At 44.9% G+C, this 27,609-nt stretch overlaps 1 protein-coding gene across 1 annotated transcript; it reads left to right on the forward strand.

Annotated features, from left to right (window-relative positions):
* The first annotated feature begins 1,055 nt into the window (after positions 1 to 1,055).
* Positions 1,056 to 8,994, forward strand: LOC118080137 (hyaluronidase-1-like). The gene is made up of 3 exons (XM_035105068.2): positions 1,056 to 1,970; positions 6,393 to 6,482; positions 8,668 to 8,994. Exons 1-3 carry the CDS (start codon positions 1,086 to 1,088, stop codon positions 8,992 to 8,994), a joined length of 1,302 nt encoding a protein of 433 aa, XP_034960959.2. The 5' UTR covers positions 1,056 to 1,085.
* The last annotated feature ends 18,615 nt before the right edge of the window (positions 8,995 to 27,609 follow it).

Below are 27,609 nucleotides of genomic sequence, written 5' to 3' on the forward strand. Positions count from 1 at the left end.
CATTGCTTCAACGCTGGTGATCTTTGCTTCTTCCAGTACACTGATATTAGTTCACCTGTCTTCCCAAGTGATGTGTACAGTTTTTTGGAGACACCGTTGATGGAATTTTTCGAGGAGTTGGAGATGGCATGAATGCAGCAAAAATAGGGTAAACCGCCACACAAGGACATATGAGCGGTGTTTCACCAATATAGCAGCATAAAACGATTAAAAATTAAGCAATTAAAAAAGACGAGGTAATAACACATTATGAACATAAATAGCAGGACATCATGTGTCCATTTAGCTTATCGAAAGCATTCCTTAACCTTTCCTTAGTGTTAAAAACCATGATTGTGGACCCGCCCTGGGTTGCACATGGAGAGCTTGGTGCCTGTTTTGCTACATTAGATTCTGCAACCTGGGGTTGATTTCTGGGACAGGCTGACTTGCCAACCGGGCCTCTGCAGCAGCCTTACTGGGGCTAAATTGCTCTAGGGCTTTGTTTCTTAACTGATTCACCAGTTAGAAAAAGTTATGTTTGGTCTTGTCTTCACTGATGGAAAGAAGATAGAGTCCCTACCAGAGAGGAATGGCAAACTAAGCTGTTAGACTATGCTGAAATGGCAAAGCTGACCTTGAAACTCAGAGACCAAGAAGACAAGAAATTCAAGGAAGGATGGGAGAAGTTTATAATTAATTTAGGAGACCACTGTAAGCAGATGAAAACATTAGTAGGATTTAAATCACACTTGTAATGTAACAAATATCATGATATTATGGATATATATAAAACATAGACTATGAAATAATATGCAATTGGAAATGCTGACAATAGGACTCATGGAAGGGATGGGGAGGGGATTCACAAGATTAAGAGAAATCTCATATTATGGATATGTATTCAGCATTGTAATTATTTTTTCATTTGTAAAATCAAATAAAAATATATATATATTTTTATAAAGGTCTTGTCTTCACTGTTCACTAATGTTCCCTTTCTTTCTTTTTCCTCCCTCCCCCCACCCTTTGATGAAGTTGCCCCAGCAGTATCGGAAAAATGGCATACTCTGCGCAATCTGTGGATTACATGTTTAGGAGTCTGGATGTTAGTGATGGTGGTGGATGGTAAAGAAATTATGCAGGCAAGGGCTCCATTGTTCCCACGCAAACCTTTCGTAGTGCTATGGAATGCACCAACCAGACTGTGCCAGCTGCGATACAAGGTGAATTTAGACCTCAGAACTTTTAAAATTCATGCAAATCCCAATGACGATTTGAGTGGCTCCACCGTGACAATATTTTATCACAATCGCTTGGGCTACTACCCCTATTTAAAGAAACCCGCTAAGCCTATCAACGGCGGAATACCACAGCATGGAAACCTTTACAAGCACATCACCAAACTCAAGTCTGATCTCAAAAAGGCCATACCTATGAAGCAATTCAAGGGACTTGGAGTCATTGACTGGGAAGGCTGGAAGCCCCAGTGGATGAGGAACCGGGGCACTAGAAATAAATACAAAATTTGGTCTCTTGAACCTATTAGAAAGCAGAATCCTCACTGGTCTAGTTACAGAATCAGGAGCATCGCTAAGGAAGCCTTTGAAAAGGCAGGGAAGATGTTTATGAAGAACACCCTTATCGAAGCTAAAAGAATGAGACCAAATGGACTCTGGGGTTACTATCTATACCCAGAATGCGGTAATTATAATTTCATGGTTCATCCAGAGAAATACACAGGAAAATGTGGAAAGATTGACTTGAAATTGAACGAGCGTCTGCGTTGGCTATGGAAAGAAAGCACTGCTCTATATCCTTCCATATACCTGCAGCGCAGGATGCAGTCAAGTCGGAACGCTCAGAGATTTGTACGCTATCGGGTTATGGAAGCAATGCGCATTGCTACCATGGCTAGAAAGGACTATGCCTTGCCTGTTTTTGCGTATTCTAGGCCATTTTATGCCAGAACGTTCCATGCTTTGACAGAGGTAAGGGGAAATGCATAGACTAGAATCTATAAACCTCCCAGAACCAGATAAACATTACTTTTGAGCAGGTACCCGATTGTATACACGTGAAAGCTCCAATGTTAGAGAAAGGATTTCATGGAAGAGCCTAGGACAACTTCTGTCACTAAGTAGGCAATGCTCTGAAACCAGAACTCCCTGTTCTGGAGAGTAGGGTTGCCAGACTCAATAGAGGACAGGACTTCTGTGCCTTTAATTGCCCTGCTCTCTTTTGAGTCTGGAGACCTTAAAGAGAAACCAGCAGACCCTTTGCTTGGAAATTAAACAAAGGGTCTGCTGGTTTCTCTTTAAGGTTTCCAGACTCAAAAGAGAGCAGGGCAATTAAAGGCACAGAAGTCCTGTCCTCTATTGAGTCTGGCAACCCTACTGGAGAGTGAACTAGTGTCCTTTGGGCTTCAAAAGTGCAGCGGCCACACCAGGGCCAGAGTTAGGTTTGATGAGGCCCAAAGCTACTGAAGGTAATGGGGCCCTTTATATGTCCAGCTGTCCTTTGTCAACAACAAATTGTCGCTGTTTTTTGTGTTGAATATATGCTATATGGTAATTTATGGACCTAATAGGTATCTAAATCCATTTGCACATAACAAATAGGAGCCTACACAACACAATACAAAACACCGTTGCTGTATGTAGCTTTTATTTTATTTGTTTTTTATCTTATATTTTGGAAATGTACATCCAGTTGTTTTTTCCTTTAAAAACTTTAAAGAGTGGGGCCCTAAGCTATAGCTTGTTTGGCCTATACAGTACGTAAATCTGACACTGAGTCACATGAGTAGACACGCTCTTGAGTAGTTGCTACCTTACAAGTAACTTTCCTGCAGTTTGCTCATACAGAGGAGCTACTTAGGAAGGAGCACTTTGCAAAATGGAAGCTCCCAGGTCTCAGCAGGTTTTGTTTTTTTACCTGGAACATTAGTCCTGCTCCCCAAACCAATTTAGGACTGCTTCCAGGGCAGGCTGGGTTGTCCCCAGAATGGCCCAGGGTGCATTGGCCTGAGCTGAACCCCCGCAATCATATATGTTAGGATTGCTATATTTCAAAAAGTGAAAATCCTGACACAGAAGTTGTTAAGCGTTTCTCCTCCTCCTCCTCCTCCTCCTCCTCCTCCTCCTCCTCCTCCTCCTCCTCCTCCTCCTCCTCCTCCTTCTTCTTCTTCTTCTTCTTCTTCTTCTTCTTTCTCTGGCTAAAGTTTCTGAGCTTTTTTTTTTTTTGCAAAATCTTTTGGTATTTTTAAGGGAAATCGCCAAAATAACACTTCTGGCATGAGTTGCCATATGTCCAGGTTTTCTCGGACATTTGAGCGATTTTCAGGAATTCCACCCGGACGAATCCTGGATATGTCCGGGAAAGGAAAACCCGGACGTATAGCAGCCCTAATATATGTGTACTACAACACATATAAAGGTAAAGGGACCATTAGGTCCAGTTGTGACCGACTCTGGGGTTGCGGTGCTCATCTCGCATTATTGGCCAAGGGAGCCGGCGTACAGCTTCCAGGTCATGTGGCCAGCATGACAAAGCCGCTTCTGGCGAACCAGAGCAGTACACGGAAACGTCGTTTCCCGCCGGAGTGGTACCTATTTATCTACTTGCACTTTGATGTGCTTTCGAACTGCTAGGTTGGCAGGAGCAGGGACAGAGCAACAGGAGCTCACCCCGTCATGGGGATTTGAACCGCCGACCTTCTGATCGGCAAGCCCTAGGCTCTGTGGTTTAACCCACAGCACCACCCTTGTCCCATTTAAACCACAAACATATGCATTTAAATCATAAACAGTCTAAAAAGAAATATACTGCCATGGTGAACAGAGCAAGGTTTAGCACTCCTTTCCCTAAATGCACAATACACCCAGAGGCGCCATATTCTCTGGAAAATTGAAGGGGGCCCAACGCAGCACCCTGATATCTCGAGTGAGGCCCTCTGAATACTGAGGGCGCTCTGCCCTTTAAAAAATAAAAAAGATGGGGGGAGCAAAGTGCCTCGGCCTCCAGGAGCCGACGCCTTTAAACACACCTGAAAGTTCTTCATGTGGTGATGGAAAGTTGGCAACAGCAGAACGTGTGTGTGTGTGTGTGTGTGTGTGTGTGTGTGTGTGATATTTCTAGTGGGAGAGAGTTCCTCAGCAGAGCACCACAGCGAAGTTCTACAGCCACAGCTGACAATGAGCTATGGGAGGTGGCTGCATATTGCGCCACAGTCACAGGATCACATTAAGGCCTCTGCTGCAGATAGTAGCACATATTGGCAGAGGCAAGCATTCAAGTATTGGGGGCCCAGGACCTACTTTACAGACCAAAGTCCAAACCCTGAACTGGGCCTGCTTGCCAATAGGCATCTTGGTGCTGTTCTTTAAGGATTGGCGAGGTACATTCCCAAATTGCACTGCCACCCAGAAGCCCAGAAGCCTCATTTTACACCACCTTCAAGCGCAGGAATTCCTTTCGATGTATCCAGACAGGCTTGCAGTGTTAGGTCCTTGAATACTGCCCAATCTATGGACCTGATCCTCCTGGAAGACTGCAGCCTCATCCAGCCTGGAGGCAAGTACTGCCCGCCACCAGCACTTTCATCTCGACACAGTTCAGTCTCACCTCTTTGGCCCTCACCCAGCTCATTGCTGCACTCAGACTCCGATCCAGCAACCTCATGCCCTCTCCTGAATAACAGCTAGACATCACCTGCATACTGTTGACATGGCGACTTTCCCCAACAGGTTCATAGAGCTGTAGAAAAGCACAGGGCTGGTGGTGGCATGGGAGCTCAAAGTAGACTCACAGAGTTGGAAGGAACCCTGAGGATCGTCTAGCAGCATAGCTGCCAAGTTTTCCCTTTTCTCGCGAGGAAGCCTATTCAGCATAAGGGAAAATCCCTGTAAAAAAGGGATAACTTGGCAGCTATGTCTAGCAGCCCAACCCCCAGCAATGCAGGAATATGCAGTTGCCGGGATCAAACCTACAACCTTGGCATTGTCAGTGTCACGCTCTAACCAACTGAGCTATCCAGGCAGTTTCAGAGTTGGGTTATACAGGTAGCAGGGATATAGTTTTCAGAACACAGAGTTTTTGAGCTTTATGGGTGCTGAAAAGGGTTCGCATTTATTGTGCCCTATCCTGGTCATTTGGATTGATCCCACACTCTTGAAATTGCATGTTTTCACAGGAGACAGACACTAGCCTTTGTTTTTAAAAGAGGGTTGACAGGGTTGTGGGAAACTGCATTATTCCCTCTGGTATGCACATTCATACCAGTGAAATCTCTGGCAAACAGGTGTTGCAAGGGGGGGGGTTGTAGTGTTCAAAAAACCTGTTTCTTTAGTGGTTTCTGCAATGGTGAACCAAAAGAAAAAAGAAAAGCAAAACAAGTGTGTACATTATTATTATGTTGTTGTTGTTTAGTCGTGTCCGACTCTTCGTGACCCCATGGACCAGAGCACGCCAGGCACTCCTGTCTTCCACTGCCTCCCCCAGTTTGGTCAAACTCATGTTCGTAGCTTCGAGAACACTGTCCAACCATCTCGTCCTCTGTCGTCCCCTTCTCCTAGTGCCCTCCATCTTTCCCAACATCAGGGTCTTTTCCAGGGAGTCTTCTCTTCTCATGAGGTGGCCAAAGTATTGGAGCCTCAGCTTCACGATCTGTCCTTCCAGTGAGCTCTCAGTGCTGATTTCATTAAGAATGGATAGGTTTGATCTTCTTGCAGTCCATGGGACTCCCAAGAGTCTCCTCCAGCACCATAATTCAAAAGCATCAATTCTTCGGCGATCAGCCTTCTTTATGGTCCAGCTCTCACCTCCATACATCACTACTGGGAAAACCATAGCTTTAACATTATTATTATTATTATTATTATTATTATTATTATTATTATTATTTCCATACCACCCTTCATCCAAGGATCACGGAATGGTTTACAATATAAAAACACAAAAATACACACCATAGTAATAAACAAAAACAATACCCGCCCCCAACACAGTTTAAAAGGCCATAGATTGTTTAATTAGCCAAAGCCCTGGGAGAAGAAGGTTACTGCTTGGTGCCTAAAACTATGTAACGAAGGTGCCAGGCAATTGTCCCTGGGGAGAGCACTCCACAAGCAAGGAGCCACCCCAAAAAGGCCCGTTCTTGTCTCTGGACCTCTTGCGGAGGAGGCACATGAAGAAGAGCTTTAGGTTATGATCGCAGGTTGGTTCATATGGGGACACCACAGCAATACCTTACCTTTGCCTCTTGTATCACAGTGTATCTGAAGAAGTGTGCATGCACACGAAAGCTCATACCTATGACAAACTTAGTTGGTCTCTAAGGTGCTACTGGAAGGATTTTTTTATATTATGCTTTGCCTCTTGGTTATTATGCATGTTCCTGCTTTACTTTTCAGGAAGACTTGGTGAATACTATTGGTGAGAGTGCAGCATTGGGGGCTGCCGGAGTCGTCCTGTGGGGAAACCATCGGTATGCCCTAAGTAAAGTAAGTGAATCTGGGTTAAGAAAATGTATTTGATTTTGCAAGAATTATTGGGTAACCTCTCATCTTCTTCTCTCCCCACCCCCATATTAATTTTGTTTTTAACATATAATACAGTGGAACCTCGGTTTACAACTACCTCTGTTTATGAACGCCTCCGTTTACGAACGCCGCAGACCCGGAAGTGTTTACATCCGGGTTCCGCGGCGTCGGATGCGCAGAAGCGCTCTATCGGCGCTTCACACACGTGCAAAAGCGTGCCTTCGGGGAGCGAATGCCTCCGTTTACGAACGCCTCCATGGAATGGATTGCGTTCGTAAACCAAGGTTCCACTGTACAGTAAAAAACCAAACTGGTCTAAAGAGAAATAATAATAATAATAATAATGTAATGCAGAAATAGAAATAAAAAGATATAACAGAAGAAGAAAGGGGGGGAGAAAGAAGAAAAATAAATGAACAGAACCGAACAGAACAGAAAAGAAAAGAAAAGAAAAGAACAGCAGTAGCAGCAGCAGCAGCAGCAGCAACAACAACAACAACAACACAAAACCTATCACAATTGTATCTTAATCTTCAGTCCACATAAAAAGGTTAAGGTAAAGGACCCCTGACAGTTAAGTCCAGTCGCGAACGACTCTGGGGTTGCGGCACTCATCTAGTTTTACTGGCCAAGGGAGCCAACATTTGTCCACAGACAGTTTTTCTGGGTCATGTGGCCAGCATGACTGAAGTAAATCCTCCCAGCTCTCACCTGGGAGCTTCCCCCTTCATCAACCTCACACCTTGAGAAAGACCTTTCTTGCCTGCCTTCCTCTTCTGTCCAACACCTCTCCATAGCTGCCAAGTACCCCGTTTTCTCCGGGAAAACCCCGATTTTACTTACCTTTTCCCGGTGGTCCCCCGTATCACTTCGTCTCCCGTTTTTCTCCGTTATTTTCGTCTGCCAGCGGCCAGATTTTTTCTTTCCGATTTGCCCTTCTATGGGCACAACAAATGGCCGCTGCCAGCTTCAAAAGTCGCATCTACACATGTCCGGAAGTGCATAGATGCGACTTCCGGTGTCGGCGGAGGCCATTTTTGGTGCCCATAGATGGGCGGAGCAACACCAGAAGTTGTGTCGATGCACTTCCTGACATGCGTACAAGCGACTTTCGAAGCCGGCGGCGGCCATTTTTGGTGCTCATAGAAGGGCAAAGCGACACCGGAAGTTACGTCGACGCAACATCCAGTGTCACACGGCTGCCGGTCCCGGATTCTGCAGTCCAGGACTTGGAAAGTGAGCACCTCTCTGTATGTTCTTTTTACCCCAAATATAAGTCTTCAGCAGTGCTTTTTTTTAAAGAAGAAAAATGGGTGCCAGTAATCACTATGAAGTAAGTGCCACACTTTTTAACAACAAAAAAAGAGGTGCCGGTGCTGCGTAGCCTTGAGTACCCTCTGAAATAAAAGCTCTGGCCTTCAGAAAATAAAACTTACATATGAATAAGATAAACAGAGGGCTCTCAAGAATTTAAAATCATAAAAAGAACAAAAAAAAGTAAAGGAGAAAGGAGATTCTTTAAAGAGCTGATTTTTATGGCGAAAGCTCTTGGGGGGGGGAGGAAGGAAGGAAGGAAGGAAGGAAGGAAGGAAGGAAGGAAGGAAGGAAGGAAGGAAGGAAGGAAGGGACTCAGACACAGAGCTTTAAAGCCTGGAAAGAGCAGGGCAAAATGTAAATGCAGAGAAGTCCTTAGTATACCATCTGAATGTGACAATCTTGGTGGCTCAATTGAGTGGGCGCTCCTACTAGGCAAACCTGTATACCTGCATGTCATGGTGGTGTCGACAGATCTGGAAATTACAGGAAAAGATGAGGAGCAAAATGAAGAATCCATTTTGATGCTTTCCTCACTACCATGGGCTGTAGAAACATACAGATAAATAAATAAAACTGAGATTTATAGAATCCCCCACCCCACCCCACCCCACCCCACCCCACCCCATTCCCTTCTTTGCCAGAGACACATTCCTTGATCACTCAGACAAGTATCTGACCTGGTCATTTGACAATAGAGATGCAATCTGCAACCCAATATTCCAGTTTATATGGGAGTGAGCCATCGTGGACCCTGTGGGGTTTACTTCTCTGTAGATGTGCAAGGTATCGCTCTGCCACTAAGCCTGTTGTTGTCTTTGTTTTCTTTTAGGAAAGCTGTTTGCAACTGAAAAGCTATATAGGTGGTCCCTTGGGGCGTTACATCATTAATGTGACTTCTGCGGCGACGTTCTGCAGCAAAACTCTCTGCAACTTGAATGGAAGATGCGTTCGTAGAAACAGTGAATCGGATGCCTACCTGCATTTGCCTTCTCACCGTTTTAAGATTGTCTTCGATAACTCCGATGCAAGAAAAGTCCTGGTGAGAGGATATATGAGGAAGAAGGATAGAAAGGCCCTGAAAACCAATTTCATCTGCCACTGTTACCAGGGATGGAAGGGGTCGGCTTGCAAGTGGCCTTCTTCCGCAAGAGGGTGAAAACCATCCTGACAATAAAGGCAACGGTCATTCAGTCTCTCTTACTCAATAATTGCACTGTTTCGCTTTTGATTATTATTATTCATCTATTTTATAGCTCATTTGTAGCCCATTGCAATAGCAATGGGTTTAAAATGTGGTATATATTACATGCCGGCCAAGTGCCCTGTTTTAAGTGGGTGGCGCTGTGGTCTAAAGCACTGAGCCTCTTGGGCTTGCTGATCAGAAGGACGGCAGTTCGAATCCCTGTGACGGGGTGAGCTCCTGTTGCTCTGACCCTGCTTCTGCCAACCTAGCAGTTCGAAAGCATGCCAGTGCAACTAGATAAATAGGTACCGCTGTGGCGGGAAAGTAAACGACGTTTCTGTGTGCTCTGGTTTCCATCACAGTGTCCTGTTGCACTAAAAGTGGTTTAGTCCTGCTGGTTACATGACCTGGAAAGCTGTCTGTGGACAAACGCCGGCTCCCTCAACCTGAGAACTGAGATGAGCGCCGCACGCCATAGTCATCTTTGACTGGACTTAACTGTCCAGGGGTCCTTTACCTTTTACCTTTAAGCAGGGCCGCCCTGCTTTCTTTGAAGGTGCCCTGGGCTCTTCCTTCATCCCAGGGGCCCTGATTTTGCATGGCCGGTGGATGGCGACTGCAGAAGCAGCTCCTGGGATGGCAGCTGCATTGGTGCCTTCCAACATGGCGCCAACATTTGCTACAACTCCCATCAGCCCCTGGGAGAGGGGCCCAAATGTGCATGTGTGTGAAGCAGAGGAGCCTCAGCCACCATTGGCTCAATGGGCTTCCTCTGTCAACCATGTGAGTAATTCGTGCCTGGGGTGGGGTGGGGTGGAGGAAGTGGCTTCCTTCCGCCTCCGGGGCAGAGTGCAGGGAGGCATGCGAGTGGGCCAAGGCAGTCCAACAGGGATGAGTCCATCAGATCCACAAGAAATAGGCAGAGTTGCTAAGCTCCAGCAAATGCTTAAGTGAAAAGATATGCCTAAAGTTGGTGCCTTAAACTCATCAGAATCAGCACTACCCATAGATCAGAGGGCCAGGGGTAGCACAATTGAGGAGGGAATCACCCCCTATATAATATATCTCAGGGGGCTTCAGAATCATCAAGAGGGCCTCTCCCATAGATCTTAGTATGCAGGCAGACACTCCTTCAAGTAATCAGGTCTCAAGTTGTACAAGACTCTATAAGTCAGCACCTTGTTGTCACCTGGCCGTGTGCCTGTCTGGCATATTTGCTGGCTGAAATGGACACCAAATTTACTTCTCCAGCTGGACAAATCACAGGTCGTGCTTTTGATAATAGTCCTTTCCCGTTCAGATAGCATCAGAGGGCCACCGAAATGTGGGACATTGTGTACAGCATTCAGCTGATCTTTTAGGCCATTTGGATTGGTCTGAATAGTCAGTACATTATGTGTCAAAAAGCCCGAGGAACTGCTGCCCACATCTATGTTGCTCTTCAGAGCCACCCCAGCATATTGGCAGAGGTGTCCTCTACCTTTCAAGATCCCCCGGGATGAAGCGAAAAGCCAACAAAGGTTCCTCCCAGCCTTATACAATGGATGTGTTGCTAATTGCCAGGAACACACAGCAGATAGTATCAGGTGGCTTCTGAGGTCTGGGATATTCTGTGCAGCATCCAGCTGATTCTTCAATCTGTTAGGATTTCCCCTAACAATCAGTACATTATGCCCTGCAAAGGCAGAGAGAACCCACATCTCTGCTGCTCTCCAGAGTCACCCCCGGATGTTGCCAGAAGCCCACCAGGATCTGATGAACTTTCAAGCCCACCAGGATCTGATGAACTGGGAAGCCAAGGAGGTTCCCCGGGCCTTATATAAGGGCTGAGTTGAACCTAGCTCCTCAAACTGAGTGATGTCCTGCTTGCCAGAAGTTGAGCTACTGCCAGGTTTTTCAGCCAACAGCCAAACTGGTGGGACCTTGTGGCCATAGTGCTCTGTTTGGATTGAGAACGGCTAACCTGTGCAGGGAATGGGAGTTTAACGGGAAAGTATTTGGGATTCTCTCGATTGAAATGAATTATTGAAGGAAGGGTGGGACTGAAAGATTCTGGCTTTGGGATTTCAGTGGAAAATTAAAAATAAATTGCTGGCCACCAATGACAATGTGAAAAAGTAAAAACATTCTGGGAATCAATTTATAATGAGTTTAAAAAGATGTTAAAATATACATTTCCCAAAAAGTCAGAAAGCTTTCTATTAGGACTAATGGGAAATGAAATAAAAAAAGATCAAAGATTATTCATGTATGCCACCACAGCAGCCAGAATGGTGTTGGCTCAAAGATGGAAAACAACAGAAATTCCAACAATTGAGGAGTGGAGGGTTAAAATGATGGAGTACTCAGAGTTAGCTAGAATGACAGGAAGGATAAGGGAACAAAAGGACCAGAAGTTGCAAAAAGATTGGAGTAAGTTTGTGGAATACCTAAAGGAGTACTGTAAGTCTATAAAGACACTAACAGGATTGACATAAAACCTACAACAGAAACAATATAGATATATTCAAAATATGGTAATGTAATTAAGAAGATGACAGAGATATGGATGAAGAAAGTGTGATATATATGATGATAACTTAGAAAACTGAAGTGGTAAAAGGAGGAAGTTGTGTTTGGCAGAACAATAGAATGTATATAGTAAACAGTAATAGAAATGTAATAGATGAATTGTTTTATTGACGATCATTTTTCTTTTCTGTATTTTGCAATTTTGTGTTTGAGAAAACAATAAAAATTTATTTTTAAAAATGAAAATAAATTGCTAGGCACCAATGGAGTAACCTCCACTAAACTTAGGTCTTACATTTGGAGAGGGAACGGGTCTCCTTTCATAACCTTCTGGTTACTGAGTAATAGGGAAAACCTCAAATGCACTACTGTGGCAGAAAGGGACGTCTAAACTTTCACAGCTCTAGCTAGCCATCACCACTGTTCATTCCTGAAGAGATCATAAGAAGATAGCAACAAGATATCTGCTCCCGCTGCTACAGCCAGAAAGGTGCTGGCCTAACACAAAAGATATGGGAATATGGCCTATAAAGCCAGCGTTCATCCATTCTGTTTTACCTGCAGGTTGATTGAGAGTAGATTGCTCAGCACATCAAGGTGTTACAATTTAAAACTAGAGCCGATCAGAAAACCCAGTGAAAGGAACAGGTGTGTCTTCCACGTAAGATGCCATCAGGCATCTGCTGAGGTCTGTGTCAGGCTGCTATGAGCGACTCCCAGCTGATTGCCTGGAAAGTATAAAGGTAAGGGATGTTTCTTACCATCCTTTTTTTATTCAGTATTTACAGAGAGGGGCTATACAACCCAGCCTCTTGGATAATGGTGTTGTCCCGAGTGAATCTCCACTCCCACTTCCTCATTTCTCACTTCTATGGGTGCTGCTACGTGCCCTCTGTCTTTGACCTCTTTGCTCTCCCACCTTTAAGGCTTGCTGGGTTCTAGGGGGCATGTCTGGAATGCTTTCTAAAGACACTGTGTCCGTCGGATGCCGCCCCTCCGCTGCTTCCTTCTCCTCCTCCTCCTCCTCTCCCATTCTTTCCCAACTCCCCCCCCTGCTCTTAGCTGTGAGCTCCTGCAAACCCCTGTTGTAAATCTAAACTACCTTCCTCTTCCTTCCCCCTGGAAGGGTCAGGCTAGGGAGGCAGTTTCCACCATATCTCCTCTGCCCAGTCCCTGACAGTCCGGAACATTCCATGCAGTATTCAGCTGATCCCTCAGCCCATTTGGATTTGTCCTAACAACCAGCACTTTGTGCCTGAAATGGCCCAAGGCAACTACTGCCCTTATCCCTGCTGCCCTTCAGAGTGACCCCAGCACATTGCCAGAGGCTTCTTGGGTCTTTCAAGGCCACCAGGATGAGGCAAGGAGCCAAGAGGGTTCCTCCCAGCCTTATATAATGGGTACCTTGAACCTGGCTCCTCAAACTGAGCAGCGTGTTCCTGACCAGAGCTTGAGCAACTAATACCGATCTGCCCTGCCAGCCCGTGGTCTCTCAGCTGTCAGCCTTCAAAAGCAGCCTCTTCATACAAAAAGGCTTTCCAATGGGGCAGAGCTTGTTTCTTGAGAACCGGGGCCAACGTTTGGTTCAGGTCTGGCTACTTATGTTCTGCATTCTGCTTTGCTTCAGGACTGGAGGTAGGTATTGTCCCAACCCGCCTGTCCCCAAATAGGTAAAACAAGAATAAGCCACTGTTTTACATAGGTTAAAGACAGCCCCAAGTTATTCCCCACCTACCATCTCCAGTTGAACATTTCGGTGAGAAGAGAGTGGAGCATCCTGGTAATGGGGCAAAATAGACAAGGCAGCTCCCCATGTTTGTAGGAGTGAATCAAATTACCCACCTCTTGTTGTATGTGTATAGCTGGATAGATTCAGGGCTCATGCACACTGCTTCTCATTCTATGAGCTTTTGAGGAAAGGGCCAAGCGGTTTTCCATTTCCCCCACCACTTTCTTCAGGAAAACTCGCTACTTACAGCTGAATCCAAACAAACGTCAATCGGCAGAAAACCCGACTGACGATTGCTTTGATTCAGAGTGTGCCATCTTCGAGAAAGAAGGTCCATCTGTCTAGGTGGAAGGTGTTGCTAGTCTCGGGGCACAGGAGCCTGCCATAAATTTGCATACAATTTCCATACCCTAAAGCTATACACAGAGATGCAAATTTAGTCTGACTTTCCAAGACAAAAAGAATTGTGCTATTGCTGTTGTGGGACCTATTTCTGACAGCTATGTGGGCCAACAGGATTTTTGGTGGGTTAGGTCATTGAAGATTGATGGGTCCCTCCTCAAATGAAATGATGTCTCTTACAACAGATGCTGTGAAATGCAGAATCTGCAATCCAGGTGATGAGACGTTTTGCAAAAAATATGATGTGACATGTGAGGGATCTTACTGCATGAAGATAGAAAGCTTCTCAGGTAAAGAGTATTTACTGTTGACACTCCTCCTTTTTCTATGCTGGGGATCAATATAGAAAACAAAGCTTCGTGTTCCATATTTACTATTCTGCAGAGTGTAAACAAAGCTTCCCCTTTTGGCCACTACAGTTCCCTGTGCATTCCCTTAGCTGTTAATTTTTTTGGTAAGTATTCTGTGGCATAGCATCAGCAGCACAGCTTCCTAGAGATGGCAACCATGATCAAATGGTTCCAACACTTTTTGAAATGGTGCGGTCCTTGCCAAGCTCAGTGCCACCATAGCAGCCAGCAGACTGACAGAGGTTTTTTAAAAAAGGATAGGAAACACATCTACCAGCTTCCAGGTCATGTGGTCAGCATGACAAAGCTGCTTCTGGTGAACCAGAGCAGTGCACGGAAATGCCGTTTACCTTCCTGCCGGAGTGGTACCTATTTATCTACTTGCACTTTGATGTGCTTTCATACTGCTAGGTTGGCAGGAGCTGGGACCGAGCAACGGGATCCCACCCAGTCGCAGGGATTCGAACTGCTGACCTTCTGATCGGCAAGCCCTAGGCTCTGTGATTTAACCCACAGCACCACCCGTAGTAGCCACCCCCAAGTTTCCAAAGTTGAATGAGTTGGCAAACTGGGGGAGGGCATTCCCAGCCACCATTGGGCCTAACATAAACCCTGTCTATGTGTGTAGGGGCTTTTTGGCACTTAAGCAAGGCACTGAACAGAAGGGCCAGTAAGGGAATCAGAAGGCTTTTCATATGCAAGAGCCCTGATAAGCAAAGCCTGACCTTCAGAAAAGGCATGGGCTAGCCCAGCTCTTGCTGATGGGGAGCCTCTATGCCCTCCCCTCTAATGCACACTCCACCCATCACAGTTATAGGTCTTTCACTATTTATTTAGGATGCATCCAAACTGTCTTGAAGGATTCGGGCACATACTTGGAAATTTAGGGTTGTGAAATTAAAAAGGATTAAAGAGCTCCAGAGCCCCATTGAAACAAATGCAGCTTTTAAAACAGACAAACAAACAAATGGACTATTTGCAGTAAAGAAAGTGATGAGGAAATGCATTGAAAAGTGTAGTGGAAATGGGAAGGCATTTCAACACACACCTGCCAAGCAGATCAAAATGAGTGCAGGAGGAATGTCTACCTTCATATAACTTCCCTGCACAGAATTCAAAACAAATGCTCTCAGTAAAGACCAGGCACACTCCACGGACTGTCTTGTTTGGCTAAAGTGCATTTAGTCTCATTAGAGGGCAAATAAATGATAGCACACCTGCTCGATTCAGAAGATGGTTGCTGCAAACTTGGAAAAATGATAAGAACTCCAGCAACAAAAGATTGGATTATAGACTTTGGGACATAGCTTGCATGGTTAAGTTAATGCTCATAGTAAGGGTCCAAAAGGGCAATGAAGTACCCTCTTCAAAAGGGGCATATTTCTTATATTATATACTGGAGCAATCAAATTCAAGAAAATGGGACAACTTATATATTGTAATGCTTTGCTGTTCCTGTTCCTGTAGATACTGGAAAAAGGAAGCCAGACTATCCTCCACCAGGGCCAGGGCTTTTTCAGTGACAGCTCCGACCTGGTGGAATGTTCTGTCCCACGAGAGTAGGGCCCTGCAGGACTTGATCTCCCTCCGCTGGGCCTGTAAGACAGAGCAATTCCGCCTGGCCTTCAATTTGAATTAGCCTGATCCTATATTCCCTTTCCCCTTTCCTCTTCTATGAAGAAACCCTTTCTGGGACCCCACATTTAAATTCTTCCTTGGTCTCTTTGCTAGCCCTATTAGGACCAACTTGGCCGGTTAGCCCTGGTGATCATTTGATGTCTACTGACTGGGGTTTAATTTTTATTGTTTGCCCCCCCCCACGAAAGGATCCCTGAATTGTTGAATTTTATTGATATTGATGCTGCATTTTATGCTGTTTTTAAGTCACATTTTAATCAATGTTTTATATTTGCTGTTAGCCGCCCTGAGCCTGGTTTTTAAATTGGGAAGGGTGGGGTATAAATAAATTATTATTATTATTATTTATTTGTTATTATTATGTTGTAAAACTAATGAGAAAAATGGATAAGAAAGTAAAGGTCTGAGGTAGTATTCAACGAGGTTTTACTCAGAAATACTGAATGTATAAAGATGACTAAGTTAGACCCACTAATTACTCTGAGTAAAGATTCGTTGAAGGCTGCCACAGATATCATGTAACCTTGAGCAAATAAAGATGAATGCTCAGTAAATAGAAGTGCCTCAGGTTTCACTAGAGAACAATAAATCTGCTATTGTACAACAGTTCAGATTTTCCGGTCAGGCTCTGAATTCACTTAGTAATGAACAAAGCGGTCAATGAACAAATGGCAAGGCTGTCCTTTCCTCGTCAAACATTGTGCACTGCTTGGCAGGTGGAAAGTATCAGCAGCGATATGATAAATACTGGACATTTCCAATTAAAGTAGAGTATTAGAAAGCTTTTCCAAAACTCCATTTTGAACATATGGATTCAACTGTGCAGCTGGGGAGATTCATGGACATATCACTGCAAGACAGACTGCGCAACTGTGGGGCAGCAGAACTGGAAGATCTTCCTGGCTTTGGATGCCAGCTATATTTTTGTATTAAACCGCATTGCATGTAGGGACCTTGCTTAAGAACAAGGCTTTTTTCAGCCGGAACTCGCCGGAACTCAGTTCTGGCACCTCTCAGATAGGCACCATTGCCATTTTAAGACACAAGAGAGGAGTTCATGGTGAGTTCCTTTTTCTAGAAAAATTGGACTACTTAAGAAGATGAAATGTTGGAGAGGGACAGGAAAAGTAAGGTTTCTGTTACAGGAAACTAACTGGCATGTCACTTGGAAAGTGGTCCATTTTGCAGTAATGAGGGAAAGGTATTCGCGATCTATCCTAGACAACAGCGGTGGATATTATTATATTTGTTTCTTTTATTTGGACATGTATCTTTCACATGCTTTAACTTTATTTTGTTTTTATGTTGACATTTTGGTGGGGAATAAGCTTTGTCTTCTCTTTTGGAACAGACTATGTACTTATTCAATAAAATTCCCTTCATTCACTAGTTAATCTCAAAACTTCCCTTTCTCTCTCCAGGTTCTGGCCAATTGGTTTCAATCTTCACACACTGTGGCACTGAACGTTTGAGAGAGAAATGTGGTCAGGAAGCAAAGGTCAATGGAGAAATAAAGAAGTTGTCATGCTGTGAAACTGATTTATGTTTCGACTGATTTTACAATTCTGTTCTTGAATTGCTCCTCCTTCCTGTTCTAGATGTAAATGTAGAATAAAGTTGGATGAGGAGTAACCTTTGTCCTCTCTTTTGGTTTGGACTATGGACTAATACAATAAAATTATCTTCATTCCCTGGTTAACCTCAACAAATACTTCTCTATCTCTCTCCAGTTGCAACTGGTGAATTGGTTCAAATATTGTGGCCCTGGTCATATGAAAAGGGCATGTGGAATGGAACTATCAGATGGAGCTAAAACGAAAACATCATGCTGTGAAACTGACTTATGTTTTGACTGATTTTACTATTCTGTTCCAAAATTGCTCCTCCTCCCTGCTCCAGAGAAGAGGACCACCCATTTGTGTCCACTCATTTATTCATTCCATCATTGAAACATCTCCCCACAAAAGTGTGCAATTGACTTCAGCAAGGGGGTGGGATGGGATGTTCCTTGGTGAGTTCATAGATCTCTACCTTCATCCGCGTAGGGCGGATGTGTGTGGATCTTCTGAAATAGCCTCATGGCCCAAATGGGGACGACGAGAATGCTTCCTTCTGCCCAGAGGCCAGAGTTCCCCTCCCCTGCTAGAACTGGGCAAATCACAGAAAATGTTATTAAAAATATTAGCTTGTGGTAGGGATGGTGACAAGATTCATTAAACAAGAGGGTGAACTTGGATGGTCTTTGCAAGACCCATTCCTAGAGAGGGATCGTACATATGGCATAACAGGCACCTGCCCTAATTCTGGCACAACCCTGATGATTTCTCAGCTCTTAACTACATTCTTAGAACATCACATTCCACACAGTCAGTCAGGATGGTCAGGTAAGGGGCTGGAGACACTTCCATCTAGATTATCCTGGGTCCTGTACATCAGATTCTCAATTTATGTCTTTCTGGAGCTCATGGAACCCCTCTGTTCTTCCCAACTCCTCCTTAGTTGGAGAGGTCAAATGTTCTCTTTCCTCTTTCCTGAACATTGCAATGTAACTGGAATGTAGCAAAGCTTTTAAGTAGTGTAGACTGGTGGGAGTTCTATACAGTGGTACCTCGGTTTACAAACACAATTGGTTCTGGAAGTCTGTACTTAACCTGAAGCGTACTTAACCTGAAGCGAACTTTCCCATTGAAAGTAATGGAAAGTGGATTAATCCGTTCCAGACGGTCCGTGGAGTACTTAAACTGAAGCGTACTTAACCTGAAGCGAACTTTCCCATTGAAAGTAATGGAAAGTGGATTAATCTGTTCCAGACGGGTCTGTGGAATACTCAACCTGAAGCGTACTTAACCTGAGGTATGAGTGTAATTGGTTCCGGAAGTCCGTACTTAACCTGAAGCGAACTTTCCCATTGAAAGTAATGGGAAGTGGATTAATCCGTTCCAGACAGGTCCGTGGAGTACTTAAACTGAAAATACTCAAACCAAGGTGTACTTAAACCGAGGTGTATACTCGAGTATAAGCCAACCCGAATATAAGCCGAGGCAACTAATTTTACCACAACCTCCCCCCCCCCCAGGAAAACCTATCGACTCTAGTATAAGCCTAGGGTGGGAAATGCAGCAGCTACTGGTAAATTTCAAAAATTAAACTAGATACCAATAAAATTACATTAATTGAGGCTTCAGTAGGTTAAATGTTTTTGAATATTCATTTCAAAGAAAAACAGTAAACTAGCTCTGTACAAAAACCTTAGCTCAATCAGCAACCAAGCTAAATCACAAGAGTTAAAATCCTCCAAAACTGGATTCCTCCTCCTAATCTGTATCCCCAAACAGAGCTTCAGCTGTAGCTGGTGTGAGGTTATCAGCATGGACATTGTCATCATCGCTGAGTTCGCAGTCATCACCATCACTGCTGTCGTTCTCATACAAAGCGCTGTCTTCACTGCCATCCATAGCACTAATGCCACATTTCTTGAAGGCGTGTTGCACCATGTCCTCTGGAATATCTTCCCATGCATCACGAACCCACTTTGTTATTAATTCTATGTCGGGCTTCATCAGATTTCCAACTTTTGTCAGTCGTGCTTGACCAGATGACATCCATTCATGCCACATCTTTTGCACATGGTCTTTGAAAGGTTTATTTAAACACACATCTAGGGGCTGCAATACAAATGTAAGCCCACCTGGAATAACGGCCATAGTAACTTGAGAAGACTGCCTTTTTTTTTTAATGGCATCAGATGTGTGAGTTCTGAACATATGCCAAACTAGCAATGATTTTTTTTTCTTTAAGGCCGTTCTCCTGGTCGTCCGTTCCAAATTTCTTCCAGCCATTTTTTTTGTTCCGTCTTCATCCAGCCTTTAACCCCCACCCCCACCTCCCAAAATTGCCACTGCATTATAGGTATAGGGAGTTTCACAAGTAGGATGGGGAGAGAATTCAAGTCCTTATATAACAACTGATTGTCAGTGTGGCATTTGCTCTATGAAGCTAGTGATGTAATCCTAGTATGAGTGTGAAAGAGTTAAATGTATATCCAATGAGAACCCAGGGGGCACAGTCAGTTAGGTTATAAGACAAGCCGGGGGGGGGGGGGGCGTTAAGAGGCAGTTGGGGAGTTGAGGGAGTTGAGAGAGTGGAAAGCTCTGAGAGGGGAGTCTGTGGGTTGGTTTAGTCCAGGGCTCCCCAGACTACGGACCGCGGGCCAGATGCGGCCCAATTGGCCTCCCAATCCGGCCCACGACGACCCCCACTGCCCGCTGCCTGCTCTTACGGCGCGCAGCGCGACGGTGCTCTTCCAGGTCGGAAAAAAGCGCCGAAAATTGTTTGTGTGCATGCGTATGGGCCTCTCCCGACCCAGAAGAGGTCATTTCCCGTGCACTTCCGGGTCAGGGGAGGCCCATACGCATGTGCACAAATGATTTTCGGTGCTTTTTCCGACCTGGAAGTGCGCCATCGCACCAGTAAGTGTGTGCGCGCATGCACACAGGTGCACACTCCCCCACCCTCCAGCCCAAAGCCGGGTAAGTTTGGGGACCCCTGGTTTAGTCTGTGTGAGAGAAAGCGAATCTGAGTCAGAGACAGTCAGCATCTGAAAGGATCAGAAGAGAACCTAGGCAGTTTTGGTTGGAAACTGGGAGGAGGTTGGTTGGATTGTGAACTTGAGGGTGGAAGGTATAGGCTGGTATAGGAACTAAGTTAATATATTGACTGAATACTACCTGAGAAACCATACGCTTGTTACTCTGTAAGAAATAAACTGAAGTTTTGTGTTCACTTTCAAAACCCTGACAGGACTCCGTGGTTACCAGGGAGTACCAGGTTAGTGGCAGCAAGTAACTGTGGTGGCACAGGGATCAATCGACTGTCAAACGTCCGGGGACCCTGTGTGATTGCCACAGTCAGTTACATGGATTTTTTTTAAAAAACAGACATGCGAAGGAAATGCATTAGACAGGAGCATGTGAGAGGGGAAGAGTTAAGATTTCCCTCTACATCTGCAGTCTTAGTAATTACCTCTCCCCACATGCACCAATTGACAATTTCTCTTAAAAAAATATTGATAAGCTTCTTCTGGATTGAGAACCAAAAAGTAGCGCTGTGCTTCCCACGACTGCTTTCTGCACTCCCCCACCCTTTAATTACATGTGCTTACATAGCCATATGTTTTTTTCTCCTTTTTTTAGTTGAAAAGTACCACCATGGTTCTCATGAACGCATTCAGCTCTACTCTCCTATTTGTTTTATCCTCATTTCTGTACATGACTTTTTTTCTTTTCTTTTCTCAGATGCGGCTCCATTCTACATAGGTATGCCATGTCTCAGCTCTCTTGTGACACCCCTCTCCAATACCCAGAGGGACTTGGTGTTGTTGTTCCTACCCATGTTCACTCCCTCTTTGCTGATATTTGCTTCCTTCCAAGTGTCATTCTAACAGATACATTTCCACTGCTTTAGCCAACAATATGTTAGGCACAATTCAGCCACACATATTGGCCTCTATTCACAGATGTGTAAATCTGTGGCTCAGTCTGTAGCACAGGGCTGTTTGACCAGAATATCAAGGGTCCTGTGTTCTTTCCATTTACGGTAACTTAATGCTTGTCAGTAGAGATTACTGCCACCTTTCAGCTTTCTATAAATAGTACAGTGGTACCTCTACTTACGAATTTAATGCGTTCCGAACACACATTTGTAAGTCGAAAAAAATTGTAAGTCGAATCCCATAGGAATGCATTGGGAGAAAAAATTCGTAAGACGAAGCAACCCTATCTAAAAATTCGTAAGTAGAAAAAATCCTATCTAAACCGCATCCAAGATGGCGGACGGAGCTCCATTTGTAAGTAGAAAAATTCGTAAGTAGAGTTATTTGTAAGTAGAGGTACCACTGTATTTCAATACAAATTCACTGGAGAGCCAAACATAGGTTTTAAAAAAAGTGTGATGAAAAGCTGATAACCAATTCCTCTTTTTAAAAAAGTTTAATGTCCACGTTTGTAGGAGATTTCTAGCAGGTTGAGAACCACATGATGGGCCATCCCAATTTTGTACTGTAAAATGTTGCCTTGGACAAACAAAGTTAGCATAGCATAAAAGCCACATGGAGGGCACTTGAAGCCGCATAGCAGCTGCTCCATGAGGACTGGTTTCCACTGTTTTCTCTCCTCACCACTGCCACACATGCACGATGTGTAGAAGAGCTGCCGTGCAGAGACAGTTTCAAGTTGTTTCAGCTTACTTTCATGTATGTCCTGTTAAATGCACGATTAATTTCCCTCCAGCTCCTGAGAGCAAATAAAGAGGTTACCATAACCCACTGTAAATACACCACATCAATTGATTTAATGCTTATTTTCTAATGAATACATATTCTACAGAAAATATATGACTCTCTCCAAGTAGTCATTCACATTTTTGTAGCACTGATACTAATTGATCGCTAGTGTCTTTGAAAAGCCACAGGTATGTGCAGCGGTGGGGGAGGGACAAGCAGTGAGAAAGGAGCCTTTTCTCGCCACTCATCCCTACCCCGCCGCCTCTGCCGCTCGCAAGAGCAGGCATAGGAGCCATGGTTCGGAGAGGCACAGTACCTCTCCCAACTGTGGCTCCTGTGGCTGCCCTTACGAGAGGCAGGCGGTGGCAGCGGGACCAGTGGCAAGAAAGGGCTCCTTTCTTACTGTTTGTCCCTCCGCCACTGCCCACCTCACTCGAGTATAAACCGAGGGGGGCTTTTTCAGCACAAAAAATGTGCTGGAAAAGTCGGCTTATACCCGAGTATATATGGTAGTTTGGACTTGTGGGAGTTCTAGGTGGCCAATCATGATAGAGTTCAAGAGTAATAGTTAAAATGATTGCTAGTTTTGTATGCAGAAATAACGTGAGAATAATAGAGCTCATTAATAACCCCTTAGGGTATAATGGGGATTGCGGACGGACCTCATAGAAATGACTGTGTGTGTGTTAAGGGGTGGGTCTAAGCTCTAAGGGAACTGATGATTGGAGAGCGGAGTGTTGCTGGGGTAAATAGCATGTATCCATTCTTTGATTGACAAGGTGAGTCTTTAAGTACTCAGCGTGTTGGGCTAGTCGCCATTCTTGCTAGTGATTTGAATCTCCCGCCCGCCCACCCCCTTTTTTATTGCATGTTTAGAGTGACCCTGCTATGGTGCCGCCTGTATTCAGGGGCCAGTAGGAATTTTTTTCATTTGGCTGATTGGCTGTTGCCATCTGGTTTTTCGGCTACTGCTTAGCAATAGTCACAACTTGTTAGGTTGGCAGGTTAGGCTTTGGTTGATGAGTTTGGGAGGGGCATCGCATGGAGTTGCATGCCCCTCAGTGTTGCTCTTATAGAAGTATTCCGTTAAAGGAATCCTGGGGCTCCGGGGCTCTAGTCCTTACACCCCCGCAATGGTGCGGGGCTGGGGCCAATACAGAGCACGAGCCTTGGGGAACATTTCTGGAGGGGGAGATGGCCTGGTCACAGCTATCTCCTCCACCAGGGGGTGTTTACTTGACTTTCCTACCATAGGAAGTCAGAGCTGGTCCTGTCCCACCGTGGAACAGAAGATTAACCAAAGCCTAAGGCCAACACTCAAATTAATTTGTAATTTTGAATAAAGTTGTGGCCAAAATTATGCCAAAAACAAAACCTAAAATAATGTGTCTGTCTGAGTTATTGGGGGGGGATTTTCTGGGGGTCTTGGCACACAACTTGTGATTTTGTTTTATCGGATGCTTCAGTGCTTTCTTTCAATAAAGTTTAAGTGAATTTGTGGTCTATATTCTATTTTGCTTCCAGTCTGTCATCTGGCTTCAAAGTGGTGTCCAAATGTATGCAAACACAGACAAAAAGCCCTGCTTTTTGATAGCAGCAACCCCCATTTCTTTATATTATTCTTTATAAAGAATAAACAAGTGCATTCCTTTCACATAAGATAGTATCAGGTGAGCATGGAGGTCTAAGACACTGTATACAACACTGGGCTGATCCTTCAGCCCATTAGGATTCTGCTAACAATCAGTACACCATGCCCCAAATAGCCCAAGGGAATCACTGCCCGCATCACTCCTGCGTTTCAGAGACAGCCTAGCATATTGCTGGAGGCCTTTTGTACCTTCCAAACCCACCAGGATCAGGTGAGGTGAGATGTCAGCCAGGTTCCCCCTGGCCTTATATCATGGTTGCATTGTGCCTTGTTCTTCAAACCGGGTAACATCTTCCTTACCAGAAGTTACGCTACTACTACCACTACTTATTGGCTGCCCCACCCCCACCCCCCGCCTACAGGCAGGTGGGTGGATCCTCCTCACCACAACAATGTTTTTGCAGGTATTAGCCAGAGAACGGGAGAGTGGCAGGAAAGAATGAAGGACTCATTGAAATACATTGTTGGAGGTTGTGGGGGATAGAAAGGGTGTAGTTTGGGAATCTAGTGGAAACTTGAAGATAAATCTTTGGCCCTAATAGACCAGCCTCAGCTGAACTCAGTTTTTGCATTTGGAGAAAGGACTGGTTTCCTTTCATATCCTGGTGACTGAATGATTAAAGGTAAAGGTAAAGGGGCCCCTGACCATCAGGTCCAGTCGTGTCTGACTCTGGGGATGCGGCGCTCATCTCGCTCTATAAGCCGAGGGAGCCAGGGTTTGTCCGCAGACAGCTTCTGGGTCATGTGGCCAGCATGACAAAGCTGCTTCTGGCAAACCAGAGCAGCGCATGGAAACGCCGTTTACCTTCCCGCCGGAGCGGTACCTATTTATCTATTTGCACTTTGATGTGCTTTCGAACTGCTAGGTGGGCAGGAGCTGGGACCGAGCAATGGGAGCTCACCCCGTTGCAGGGATTCGAACCGCCGACCTTCTGATCAGCAAGCCCTAGACTCTGTGGTTTAACCCACAGCACCACCAGTGATTGGGATACCCCAAAACTTACTACTGTGGCAGAGGGGGCCCTCTAAATTTCTTTCTTTCCTTCTCTCCCCCTGTACACAATGCTTATTCCTTTGGATCATTTTAAAATGGCTTTTTGCTGAGGATTCTGGGTGCAGTCTTTCTGAGGGAAAAAGGTTCCATTCAATTCGTCCAACTTACAAGCTGTGGGAGTGTGTGAGGCAAGGTCAAAATGGCTGTACAGAAATCCACCCAGTGGCTACATAGTCCCCCAAGACATACAAACTCTAGTTCTGGGGAAATGAACCCTGAGATGCATTTGGCTAAAATCTGCTCTTCTGTATCCAGGCCTTTTTATGTAAAAATTCTCCAGCCCAGGTCTAATGGCCCCCATTCAGATGAAGGATTGTGTGGCGCAACAACCACATATGCCTGGCTGCAGCTTCCTGGTTAAAGGTAAAGGTAAAGGGACCCCTGACCATTAGGTCCAGTTGTGACTGACTCTGAGGTTCCGGCGCTCATCTCGCGTTATTGGCCGAGGGAGCCAGTGTACAGCTTCCAGGTCATGTGGCCAGCATGACAAAGCCGCTTCTGGCGAACCACAGCAGCACACGGAAACACTGTTTATCCTTCCCGCTGTAGCGGTACCTATTTATCTACTTGCACTTTGAAGTGCTTTCAAACTGCTAGGTTGGCAGGAGCAGGGACCGAGCAACGGGAGCTCACCCCATTGTGGGGATTTGAACCACCAACCTTCTGATCGGCAAGCCCTAGGCTCAGTGGTTTAGCCCACAGCGCCACCCGCTTCCTGTTAGAGATCACTTAATCCTTCTATGTAAGATAGCATCAGGTGGCCATGGAAGTCTAGGACATTCTGTACAGCATTTAGTTGATCCCTCGGTTCATGGGGATTTCCCCAAATAATCCGTACATTATTCTCCAAAGAGCCAAAGGGAACCACTCCCCACAACTTTGCTGTTCCTCAGAGAGACCCCAGCATCTTGCCAGAGGCTTCATGTACCTATCAGTCCCATCAGGAACATTTGCTCTTAGATGTCAATATTGTTCTTCTTGGTTTTATACAATGGCTTTGTTCAGCTAGCAACCTATTGCTTATCAGAATATGAACTGTTACTACTAGTTATTATCAGGTTTTTCTGTCTAGAGAAAGATTGGGTTTTATGTCTAGAGACAGATGGGGAGGACCATCCAGACCATAGCGATCCTTTTGGATTGTGATTGGCTCAAAAGTGCAGAGAGCTGATTGGCCAGAGAATGGGACCTTGACAGAAAAGTATTCAGGCCTCTCCTTACATTGAAATTGGTTGCTGATGGAACCTCTAAGCTATGCTAATAAATAAAGTCTAGTAGTCACTTCATCATATGAGTGAATGTGTTCCATAGGAATTATTCCAACTTGACATGTTCTGAAATGAATAACAGATGCCAGCACTGATTTAACTTATAAACTTTCAGCCACATTCTAGGGTGTCAATATACAGTATTCTTAATATGATCATGTGGTGCATTTTAACAGGCCACCTCCGTATCTCTGGATGAGCTCAGTGGCGTATCAAAAGCTTCTGGCCACAGATGTCCCAACTACAACACTTGACCTAACCCCCTGAAAGTGAAGTTGCCATTCGTTCCTATGGGAAGGAAGTCAGTCACTGCACTTGGGAACAGTGGTAGCAAAACGTGCCATTCAGTTCATAAATCTGTTGTCAAAGTTGTCTCTGATGGAGACCCCGCCTGTCCCCGCTTGAAAGCACACACTGTCCACCACAGGATTCATTAGTTAATACTAAGTGTAACACACATATTTTGCGCTCTCCTCTTTCACCCTCATTAAAAGGTTCTTTAATTCCTTCTCACTTTCTGCCAACAAGGTTGTGTCATCTGCATATCTGAGGTTGTTGATATTTCTTCCGGCAATCTTAATTCCGGTTTGGGATTCATCTAGTCCAGCCTTTCGCATGATGAATTCTGCATATAAGTTAAATAAGCAAGGAGACAATATACAGCCTTGTCATACTCCTTTCCCAATTTTGAACCAATCAGTTGTTCCATATCCAGTTCTAGCTGTAGCTTCTTGTCCCACATAGAGATTTCTCAGGAGACAGATGAGGTGATCAGGCACTCCCATTTCTTTAAGAACTTGCCATAGTTTGCTGTGGTCGACACAGTCAAAGGCTTTAGCGTAGTCAATGAAGCAGAAGAAGATGTTTTTCTGGAACTCTCTAGCTTTCTCCATAATCCAGCACATGTTTGCTATTTGGTCTCTGGTTCCTCTGCCCCTTCGAAATCTGGCTTGCACTTCTGGGAGTTCTTGGTCCACATACTGCTTAAGCCGTCCTTGTAGGTGGACATGGTAAATTGATATCTTGGCACATCCAGCAATCAATAGCTTGCTACAGTGGCATCTGTAGCCAATGCTGTGGAGCCACAAACTTCCATGAGTCAGAACGACTGAATCTGTATCCACTGCCCATGTGCCGGTTCATGACTAGGGGCTTCCGGATTTCAAGGTCCTACCCTTGTTACCATTTGCGATCAACATGGGACTTTTTGGGGTTTGGGATGGGTTTTTGGAAGACGCTTGTGCATGAATTTGTTTTATGTGTGTTGATTAGTGGCATACAGACCAACGCACAGTCTTCGCAGTAAGGCTCTATTCCGATGACACAAGTATCATGATAGATTCTTATCTCCTGCAGCTTTCATCCGCCTTCAAAGCCATAGTAACATGCCACCTATCTCCTGCCTGTTCTGCCATTGAGGACTTCTTGGGTTATTCTTTGTCTAGCTCCTCCCCTTTGACCTTACCGCCTTGAGTGACCCTGCTGAAAGTACAAGACTCACAAGGGTCATAGGAACAAGGCGGTGATTCAGCGAGTGAGCCATGAGGAGGCACATAAATGGCAGGAATGGCAATTGCAGTGTCCTATGTCTTTCAGCATGCTCTAAGATACATGCATTATTAAAGGACCACTTATATACCACTCATGGAAGACTAACGGACATACATGGCTGTGCACGCCATTCATTCTGCTGTGGGCACCAATG

Source organism: Zootoca vivipara, chromosome 2 (genome assembly GCF_963506605.1).
Source record: "Zootoca vivipara chromosome 2, rZooViv1.1, whole genome shotgun sequence".
Lineage (NCBI taxonomy): Eukaryota > Metazoa > Chordata > Lepidosauria > Squamata > Lacertidae > Zootoca > Zootoca vivipara.

Bases quoted from the DNA above. Each gene is read 5' to 3' on its own strand.
- LOC118080137 (XM_035105068.2), top strand. From the start codon at position 1,086: ATGTTAGTGATGGTGGTGGATGGTAAAGAAATTATGCAGGCAAGGGCT. The intron at 1,971-6,392 runs GTAAGGGGAAAT...TTTACTTTTCAG, and splicing joins CGTTCCATGCTTTGACAGAG to GAAGACTTGGTGAATACTAT. The intron at 6,483-8,667 runs GTAAGTGAATCT...GTTTTCTTTTAG, and splicing joins ATCGGTATGCCCTAAGTAAA to GAAAGCTGTTTGCAACTGAA.